The 11030-nt window shown below is 50.9% G+C and overlaps 1 protein-coding gene across 1 annotated transcript; it reads left to right on the forward strand.

Moving 5' to 3' along the window:
- Positions 1-3664: 3664 nt before the first annotated feature.
- Positions 3665-10772, forward strand: Hsd17b14 (hydroxysteroid 17-beta dehydrogenase 14). Its single transcript, XM_051174232.1, is given in 9 exon segments — positions 3665-3671; positions 3771-3860; positions 4773-4864; positions 6673-6777; positions 9953-10020; positions 10097-10118; positions 10120-10197; positions 10591-10630; positions 10633-10772. Coding segments are annotated over 9 exon segments (642 nt in total).
- The last annotated feature ends 258 nt before the right edge of the window (positions 10773-11030 follow it).

Below are 11030 nucleotides of genomic sequence, written 5' to 3' on the forward strand. Positions count from 1 at the left end.
TGAGGTTGTGACATTGTCTTAGGGACCTCAGATTCACAGGTCTTGAGGAACTTGCCTGACTCCATTTTGAAGATAGGAGTCATTATGCTGTATTTTTAAAAATAAGTTTCTTTTTTTTTTTTTTTTTTTTTGGTTTTTCAAGACAGGGTTTCTCTGTAGCTTTGGAGTCTGTCCTGGACCTAGCTCGGTAGACCGGGCTGGCCTCGAACTCACAGAGATCCACCTGCCTCTGCCTCCTGAGTGCTGGGATTAAAGGCGTGTGCCACCACCCCGGCTAAAGATAAGTTTCTATTTACTGTGAGAACTGAATTGCTCTCTGTTTCTGGGAACCTCTCCTTCCCCAGCCCCACGACCTTAGATTGTTTTCCAGAATACCCTGATCCTCCCTGACTCTCCTTGACCCCTCCCTAATCACATACATGGTGGGTGACCACATGATTTTGTGTGTGTGTGTGTGTGTGTGTGTGTGTGTTTCCTTATGTTCCCATTGTCTCCCTTTTGTAAAACTACTTGTGATTTTACTCCTTAAAAGGGGGCCCAAGAGCCGGGTGTTGGTGGCACACTCCTTTAATCCCAGCACTTGGTAGGCAGAGGCAGGCAGATCTCTGTGAGTTTGAGGCCAGCCTGGTCTACAGAGCGAGTTCCAGGACAGGCTCCAAAGCAATCCAGAGAAATTGTCTCAAAAAATAAACAAACAAAAAAGGGGAGCAAGAGGTGGATTGGGAGCTGCCCTCTTTAACCCGATTTAGCAGGCAGCTCTTGGGTGAGCCCAATAAAAATCAACCTTGCTTCAAATTTGTCTCAAATTGTGGTAGTGATCTTATTGTCGACGTTTTGGATAACATTTTCTGAAGGCCCCATTGAAATTCAGACCACCCACCGAAATTCTAAACCTGGACCTTCACTTAGGAATTCCAGGGGCTGCCTCAGGAGGCATGTGCCTTGAGACATTACAAGGCCCCGGGATTACCTTCGTTCAAGGACCGTGAGGTGACCTCTCATGCAGGCAAAGCAGCAAGCAGCTACAGTGTCCTGGTGAGTCACAGTCCGGTTCTGTTTTGTGGGACCCCTATCTGGGACATGGAAGGGTTCCATAGGACACTGATAATCTCCCATCCAGGGCAGCAAGCATTCGCCGCCCAGCCCACCTGAGGCCTTGCTCTGGTTTGTGTCTTGCCTTAGCTTTGGCTTTATTTTTACCTCTCTCTCGCTGTCTTTTGCACTGTTAATAAAGTTTGCACCCTAAAGTTAAGGAGGATTAGGATTCTCCTATCACCAAGCACCGCCTGCCTCTGGAATGTTCTGTGAAACTGAATGGCCAGAAGCCCCCTCTTAGCACTTGCCCTGATTCTTTAGCGTCTCCAGTTGATTCCGTCGTTTTTCGATCATCTCCCCATGTGAGATGATTGTCAGCAGATCCTCCGAAGAGAGGAAATAGATTCTCATGAAAGCAACTGAAGGCTTACTCCTTGGAACGGCTTCAATGGCACCTGACCTTGTTCTGCCAAGAAGGAGACCCCAATGGGACTACCCCACAGAGACGCAGGAGGTCCCTCACTGAATACCACCAGGTTCGCTAGAAGGGATGGAATGGGCAGTCCGGAAGCCCACTGGCCTATCTGAGGTAACATGTGAAATCACCTTCAGCTTTCCTAGAGTGCTTCCTCAACGCCTATGATTAAACACTCTTACAGACCCACAGGACCTGGCACATCTCAAGGCGATTAACCTGGCCACTGTTACTCAGTAAAAGATGAAGGGTTTGCAGGGAAGAGCAGGTCAGAACTATGAGACACCCAGAAAGTGTATGACAGCAGGGCCAGCCAAGATCTTCTGAAAATGAAGATGGGCATGCCCCTGTGGCTGCAGCACAGGCCCCTGCCACCCCCAACTCTGCCCACTCACACCATGATAAAAAGAGGAGACCTTTACAAATGGCCTAATTCACCATCTGCAAAGAAATGGAAATGAATGTTCTTGGCGGAAACCGTAGCCCCCCCCCCAAAACAAAACAAACAAACCCAGGCCAATGCTAGCCGTGGAGGATTAGTGAGGCCAAGTCTCCTTTGGCCCCTTATCATAGGGGCGCCAAGCTGCAAAATTTATGGTGGACATGGGGACCCCTGGGACCCTTTACCAACCAAACCGTGGAAGTACAGGAGACAGCAGGGGGTGTTGAAGGACATGCATGACCCACTGACTGGACTGTTAGCCTAGGACACGGAACTGTGACTCATTCTCTTCCTGCTATTTCTGAATGTCCCTACCCTTTACTGGGGTAGGAGCTCTTGACAAGCTCCGGCTATCATTCTCAGGGGACTCCTGGGTTGCATTGGGAGGGCCCTGCTCAGGCTTTTAAAATATAACATGGCCAGTACCTGAGGAATCCAAAATCCAACCTGTTCCCCGGAAGGGGGAATGGAAAAAGTTATTGATCCTACAGTTTAGGCAGAGGTCACGCCTTCTGGCTTGGCAAACAGGTGCCACCACCATGGTTCAGCTAACATCACCAGCAATGCCCGTTGGAGCCAAGCAGTGCCCGTCAGTGCTGGGGCCAGGGAAGGGGGCGATTCACATCAGGCCCCTCCTTGAAGCAGGGTACTGACTCCTTGTCAGTCAGCCTGGAACACCCCTTTGCTGTCTGCTCAAATGCCCAGAGCTCGAGATGACAGACCAGGACAAGACTCGAGGGGAGGGAACAAGAGGGTAGAATCCACTTACCCATCTCTTCCAAATCCCTATAGTTTGCTCAGTTTTTGATCACCAGAGCATAAACTTTACACTGTATTGGACTTAAAAGACTCATTCTTTGGGGCTGGCGAGGTGGCTCAGAGGTTAAGAGCACTGGCTGCTCTTCCAAAGGTCCTGAGTTCAATTCCCAGCATCCACATGATGGCTCTCAACCATCATGTAATGAGATCTGGTGCCCTCAAACCCTGCCCTCCATTCTTATCTGGTGATGTATCCCCAGAAAAGGCTACACCCATTTGGCCAAGCTGCCCCAATACAATTGGCTGTCAGACAGAATTCGCATAACAATTGGCTGTTAAAGGCAGAAGGACTGTTTGGGAGCCATCTTAGGCCTTTTGGAAACACTAGTCCGGTTAGGCTTTGGAGTTAGTTCCTGAGAAGAAAGCTCAGATTCACCCCAAGCTACTTGGGATATGAACTTTGAGAGGGAAAAAGACTATTGTCCCAGGCCAGCATAGCAGCCATACTGCAAGCCCCAACTCCAAGCACCAAGAAACAAGCTAGGAATTTCTGGAAGCTGTTGGATATTGCCATCTTTGGATACCTGGGTTCACCGAAATTGCCAAATCCTAGTACTCCGCTTCAGCCAGGGGCAATACTCCATTGCAGTGGGGCCCATGAACTTAAAGAACTTAAAAGAGGCCCTTTAACTCACCCTGGCATCTCCAGGCCCTTTCATTCTGCCCATGAAAGCAAAGCATTGCCAAAGGAGTCCTGATTCAGACCTGGGTCCCTGGAAAAGGCTGAGAGCTTACATCTCAAAGAGACTGGACCCTGTAGTGTCTGGGTGGCCCCCTTGTTTAAGAGCCATCGCAGCCACTGCAATTCTTATAAAAGAGAATGACAAGTTGGGTAGGTCCTAACCCTGACAGCGCCTCACTGTGGAAGCACCGCTGAGAGGTGCCACCAAGCGATGACGTGTAATGCCCGTCTTACCCAGTGCCAAACCCTTCTTTCAGATAAGGACAGATGGATAAGTCTTTGGCCATCAATCCTGCCACCCTGCACCCTGCTGCCAGGTAGCATCCATGACTTCCTGGAGATGCCGGACATCATCCAAGTTATGCGACCTGACCTGGCAGATGTCCCTCTCACTGCCAGAGATGCAGGTCTCAGTTTCCGACTTTGAAATAAGAATCGTTACCTTTTCCACTGGGGGGGGGTGTGCTGAAGTCTCTAAAGGAGGTCACACTGTCCCCCAGGGGCCTGGAGAGATAACCTCAGTGGTTAAGAGCACTGGTTGTTCTAGAAGTGCCAAGGTCAATTCCCAGCAATCTCATGGTGGCTCACATCTATAATGAGATCTGGTGCCCTCTTCTGGTGGGAAGGCATGCATGCAGGCAGAACACTGTATACAAACACAATAAATCTAAAAAACAAATACAATGTATCCCTATAGAAACTGAGGCTCAGCCGCGGTGGCCCACGCCTTTAATCCCAGCACTCGGGAGGCAGAGGCAGGCGGATCTCTGTGAGTTGGAGACCAACTTGGTCTACAGAGAGAGTTTCAGGAAAGCCTCCAAAGCTATACAGAGAAAACGTGTCTCGAAAAACAAACAAACAAACAAAAGGCTCAGAGAGCTGCGAGGCTTCCAGAGTCCCCTCCAAAGGTGGAGGTGCAGAGGATGCCCCTGGCCAGTGGGGCTCCCTCTGTCTTAGCCTCTTCAGATCCTGGTAGGGATTCAGAGTTGTAGGAGGCTCACTGTTACCGGTACCTTCTTTTCTTAGGCTGATGTTTATTCAACACAGGCCACATAACCAATACTGCTGTGCGGAGCGCAGGGAAATTCACTTTCCAGGTCAGGAGAGTAGCTATGACCCGGGGCCGGGCTCAGTGACTTGGTCCTGGAATGGCAGGTGTGGGCCAGCATGCTGCACTGCCCTGAAGAGACTGCCATCACATCCATCACCACGCAGCCTCCTTCCTTGCCTCGCTCCCTAGCTGTTTGCCTCTCACCTGCTCCATCGCCTCTCCTGCCTCCTCCCCTCCTGACCTGGCCTCATGCTCGCCTTCCCCTCAGACCCACCTGCACAGCGGCCTGAGGAGACCTCTGCCAAGGACTTTCGCCAGCTGCTGGAGCTGAACCTCCTGGGCACATATACGTTGACCAAGGCGAGACCTCCTGAGCACATGGTTTTGTGACCCCTTGGCTTATTCTAGAACAGCAGGTCTGATGACCCTTTCCCAGGGGTCTCCTAAGACCATCAGAACACATAGATATCTACATTAAAATTCGTAACAGTAGTAAATTACAGTTATGAAGTAGCAAGGAAAGAATTTTATGGATGGGGTCACCAAAACATGAGGAATGTATTAAAGGGTCACAGCTTAGGAAGATTGAAAACCACTGCTCTAGAAGGATCCCGTTTTGTATAGGAAACAAACAGGCCAGATCCCCATCCACCTGTTCATCTACAGATGCTTCAGAGCCTTCCAGAGCCTTCCAGGCCTGAATGGAGGTGGCAAAGAGGATTCAAAGGACCCCGGAGGCAGGCTGGGGCTCAGATGGTAGAATGTTTGCCCAGCTTGGATCACTAGGGCTACAGAGTGAGATTCTGCCCCCCAAAAACAAACCAGGAAGAAAGGGTGGGGTCTCGTGGTCTAGGGAAGGGCCCATGAAGGGTCAGTAAGAATATTTGCTGCTGTTGAGGGTGAAGGGAGAGAGGCCTTAGTGGAGAAGGATGTAAAAGCCATGCTAGCAAGTCCAGTGTATTTCAGATGCAATAGGGAGCCATGGTTGACCAAGAAAGTGATTTGAGCTTCCTAGTCATATTCTAGAATGTTCCATGCTAAACTCACTGATCAGTCTGCAGCACTGGCCTCTCCCTAGAAATTTGTCCCCACAAGGATGGACATCTCTCCCTCTGTTTTGTATCTATGAGCAATAGGAGCCATGAAGTTGTGCAAGGCAATGCGTGCCTTTAATCCCAGCACTCAGGAGGCAGAGGCAGGCAGATCTCTGAGTTCGAGGCCAGCCTGGTTCTAGGACAGCCAGGAATACATAGTGAGGCTCTGCCTCAGAAAAAACAAAAGCAAAAAGGTGTGGGGGGCGTGGGGAGGGATTTGCTCCCATGAATACCATGCAGCCACACTTACCTTCACCGGCCCATTTCAGAGAAGGGCCCGGTGCCCTTTCGCTCAGGTGGTCTCATTACAGAAGAGATATTGTAATATCAGTTACAGGCCTGGAGGACATATAACAGGACAGCTCAGGACAGTGCCCGGGGTCCCCTCATCCTAGGCCGGCTCAGATGGTCACTGGGAGCTGTGACTTCTCGGGATGCCCCAGACAGGCTGTGAAGGCTGTTACCTGGGGAGTAGTGGGCCGGTGGGCTTCCTGTTCTAGGAGGCTGGGGTGGGTGCTGCTTTGTGCTTAGTCATGATTAGTGGTAAGGACAGGCTGTGCCTGCTCAGCTCCAGTGCCCACAGCAACGGAAAAGAACGGACTGAGTTTACCCGAGGCCACAGAGGAAGCAAACACACCTGAGGAGGAGTGGCCGGAGAGGGTGGCAGAGAGCGGGACACATCCCGCGCTGGCCACAGGGCTTTGTAAAACACCACCTCTCTCCATGGAATAAAAGGACTCTCCTAGTTGTTCCAAGCAGGCGGGGGTCTGCACGCATAGGTTTCCTGGCTTGATGAGGGCTGGGCATTAAACAGTGGGTGAGACTGGGGAGGAGGGAGGAAGAGAAAGGGAGAGAGAACTAGAAACGACACAGAAATCCACCCCCAGAGGCCTCTGCATACCATAGACATACCACTGCTGTTCCTCTGCCCCCTGAGATCCACTGAGAATGTGGGGTGATGGCCTCAGCCCCACACCAGGGGGCTGGTGTCTTTCTCCAGGGACCAGATGCAGATGGTCGGTCGGTCGGTCTGTCTGTCTGTCTGTCTGTCTGTCTGTCTGTCTGTCTCCATAGCTTGCTCTCCCCCACCTGCGGAAGCACAGAGGCAACATCATCAACATCTCCAGCCTGGTGGGGACCGTCGGCCAGTCCCAGGCAGTTACGTATGTGGCTACCAAGGTAGGCCAGCCCCTCTCCCGAACATTCCTTCCTGGCTCTTTGGGCGTCAGCTTTGATCCTGTAACCTCTCTCTCTTTTCCTGGTTTTTACTGTGTGTGTGTGTGTGTGTGTGTGTGTGTGTGTGTGTGTGTGTGTATTTGGTGTGTATGGTGTGTGTATATGTATGTGTGTGTGGTATGTATGTGGTATCTATAGGTGTGTATATTATGTGTGTGTGTGTAGTGTGTGGTGTATATATGTGTGTGTGTGAGTGTGTGTGTGTGTTTGTGAGAGAGAGTCAGAGGATAACTTGCTGGAGTTAGCTCTCTCCTACCACACAGGTCTCAGGACTGCAATCAGGAACCTTGGGCCCAGCACCAGACGCCCTTATCCTCTGAGCCATCTCGCCAGCTAATTTTATTTTATGATCTCTTGAGACTTGGTCTCATTATACAGTCAGGGTTGGCCTAGAGCCTGCTATGTGCACTAGGCTGACCTAGAACTCAGACATCCTCCTGCCTCTGCCTCCTGAGCACTAAGATTAAAGGTGTGCACCACCACACCTGACCACCACACCTGACCTGTTTTATTATTTTATTTTATTTTATTTTAATTTTTTTGAGACAGGGTTTCTCTGTAGCTTTGGATCCTATCCTGGAACTTGCTCAGTAGACCAGGCTGACCTCAAAGTCACAGAGATCCACCTGCCGCTGTCTCCCGAGTGCTGAGATTAAAGGCGTGCGCCACCACCGCCTGGCTCTGTTCTATTCCATTCTCCAGTTGCAATACAAATGAAGGATGCTGTATTTCAGGCCATTCATTCAAAGAACTCAGAGAGACTCTTAGGGAAGTCAGGCTGACAGGAAAACCGAAGCGTGTGCACTTTATTTATTTATTTTTTTAAGAGTAATTTTGGGTATGCTAGACAGATGGCTCAGCAGTTAAGACTTTGGTTCCAAACACCTACACTGGAAGGCTCGCGGCCGCAACTTCAGCCCCAAGGCATCCAGTGACCTCTTCTGGCCTCCACGAGCACTTGCATATCCATGCCCATATGCTCATAGACACACAAGTATCCATTCAAAGGATAATGTTTATACTTGAACAATTCCACACATAATGCAATCTGTCTTCATCATACCCCATCTCCCCTCTTCCAAGCATCTGTGCTCCTAACCCATCTGCCTGTCAGCTGACGCCCTCGTTCTTTCCTCCCCCTCCCTCCCTCCTTCCCTCCCTCTCTCCCTGTCCCCTCCCTCCCTCCCTTCTGTCCTCCCTAGTTCCCAAATGACCCACTGAGTGCATCCACCTCCCAGTGGACAACCTACCAGTGACCACGCCCCTGAAGAAAAATGATCCCCCTCCCAGCAGCCACCAGTTGCCAGTATTCCTCAGTAAGGGGCGGGTCCTCGTGAGCCCCTCCACACCCGTGCTGCAATAATAACAGCTTCACCTTGTGAGCCCCCTGCAGGTAATCACAGCTGCAGTCAGTTCACGAAACCAAGGGCCATGCCATGACAGAACAGCGTCTCACAGGACTGCCCTCCGGCCCCCACGTCTTACTCATTCTGCCCTCTCTTCATGTTGTCCCCTGGGCCATAGCACGGGGCAGCTAGCAGCTGTGTAGAAGAGTCTCAGCTAGGGCCAAGCACTCAGCACTGCAAAGGGCTTGTCACTGGGCGTGGCGTGGCTCAAATTCAAGCCAGCACGCAGGAGGCAGCGCGGGTAATGAATCTCTCTCTGTCCTGCAGCCAGCTCCCAAATAATGACAGGAAGATTTCTTATTCATTATGAAAGCTTGGCCTTAGCTTGTTTTTAACTAGCTCTCATAACTTAAATTGACCCATTTCTCTCAATCTCTGTTCTGTCACTCACCACACATCATGCTCCTTTCCTGTCTCCTGGCTTCTCTTGTGCACCTAGATTCATCTACTTTATCTCTGCCTGGAAGTCCAGCCCATACCGTCTGCCTACCTATTGGCTGTTCAGCTCTTTATTAAGTCAGTCACAGCAATGCATCTTCACACAGTGTACAAATATTCCACAACAGAGGCAGGCAGATCTCCATGAGTCTGAGGCCAGCCTGGTCTACACAGACGCTAGTGAAACCCCGTTTCAAACATAAACAACAAAAAAAGGAAGTAAGAACTTTGACCGAGGCAGAACTGTCAGCGGCCTCGGGCCTGGGGCTCCCTGAACCAAAGACTTCTGACCAAGTTTACAGTATTAGGCATGACCTCTCTCCTGTAGAACTGGTTTCATAACCAAACAGAAAGCAGATACCCACTAACATTGCACTGGTGGGCATATCTTGCCTGGCAGGTCAGTACTGCAGCGTACAAGGTTTACTTCTAGATAAATCTATTGTTGACTTTTTTTGCCCAGTGACCTACATAACATTTTCTGGGACCATGAAACTTAGCGAGCAAGGAGGAAGGTTTCAGGACAGTTTCTCTGTGTCCTGCATCCAAAGTATGTTATATCTTCAGCAATAAGGTCACTAGGAATATGTATTATGTATTTATTTTAAGTGTATGGGTGTTTTGCTTGCATGTATGTATATGCATTGGGTGTCTTTCTGGTTCACGTTGGGTTTAGAAGATGGCCCTGGAACTGGACCATCGCTTGGATGCTGGGTGGGAATGGGACCTGGGTTCCTGCAGGAGCAACCCAACTGCTGAGCCATCTCTCCAGATCTGATCTTTTAAATTTTATTTATTTCATATGTGTCTTTGTCTGTGTGTATGTGCCGGGTACTGCACACATATGTGGGTCAGAGGTCAACATAGAGCAGTCAGCTCTCCTCCCCCTGCCATGTGGGCCCCAGGGATCAAACTCAGGTTGTCAGGCTTGGTAGTAAGCACCTTTAATGCTGAGCCTCTTGCAAGGCCCCTTTTGATTTTATTTGAACCCTGAAGCCTGGGTTGGTATTGAATTCACGGCAATCCACCCGTCTCAGCCTCCCAAGTTCTAGGATCATAGGCGCCAAAACGCAGGGATGTCCCACACTACCTACCTCATTCAGTCCCAAGTTACAGCAACCTGTAACAAATAAGCCTGCACAGAGCCCAGCACAGGGAATGTCTGCAAGATGGCCGAGGCTAATCTCACTGATGCTAAAGTTCCTCCCCGCCTGGAAGAGGCTGGGAGGGACTCCATCCTCACGCCCAAGCCTCTCTGGTCTCTGCCTCTGCAGGGTGCAGTGACAGCCATGACCAAAGCGCTGGCCTTGGATGAGAGCCGATATGGTGTCCGCGTCAACTGGTGAGCAGATCAGAGAGGGTGGGGGCAGCTGGGGATGCCAAGACCCAATCAGCCTATACTTCTCCCCCTTACCCAGCATCTCCCCAGGAAACATCTGGACTCACTCCGCTGTGGGAAGAGCTGGCGAACTCAACTTCAGACCCCAGTGCCACCATCCTAGAAGGCTCCTTGGCCCAGGTTGGGGGGGGGTCCAGAGCTGGGAGGGATGGAGGGGGGAGTAGAGTGTGGGTCAGGTGGTTAGTTGGGGTCTTGTCTCCCCCCTCCTCCTCCCTCTCTCTGCTCTCTCTCTCTCTCTCTCTCTCTCTCTCTCTGATTCATATAATCCAGACTGGCTTGGACCTTGATATGTCACTGGAGACACCCTCAAGCTTCTGCTTTTCCTGCTCCATTTCCTGAGTGCTGAAGTTACAAGCATGCACCCTTCTTAGTATGTATGTGTGACTGTCCCACTCTCTAGCCCAGGCTGGTCAGGAACCCAGGGCAAACCTCTTGCCTAGGTCTCTCTTGCTGAGATGACAGATGTGAGCCTAAGAGGGCTATTCTTAATTTTCTCCCTCCCTTCTCTCCCAGCCACTGGGCCGCATGGGCCGGCCAGCTGAGGTGGGGGCTGCAGTGTGTTCCTGGCCTCTGAAGCCACGTTCTGTACAGGGATTGAGCTTCTTGTGACAGGAGGTGCAGAACTGGGGTATGGATGCAAGGCTAGCAGGAGCAGACTTGTGGAAGCCCCATTCTCCCACCCTGATTTACACTAAGTTGTGTCCTACCCATCATCCCTCTTCTTCATCCCTTTTTTTTTTTTTTTTTTTTTTTTTTGGTACTGGAGATTAGACCTAGGACTGCCTTTTGTGCTAGGCAGAGGCTTTGCCACTGAGCCACGCCCGGGGGATTCTAGGCAGAGGCTCTACCACTGAGCCATGCCCCAGCCCTCACTGGGGGACTCTAGGCAGGAGCTCTACCACTGAGCCACGCCCCAGCCCCTCACTGGGGGATTCTAGGCAGGGGCTCTACCA

Source organism: Phodopus roborovskii, unplaced genomic scaffold, assembly GCF_943737965.1.
Source record: "Phodopus roborovskii unplaced genomic scaffold, PHOROB, whole genome shotgun sequence".
Lineage (NCBI taxonomy): Eukaryota > Metazoa > Chordata > Mammalia > Rodentia > Cricetidae > Phodopus > Phodopus roborovskii.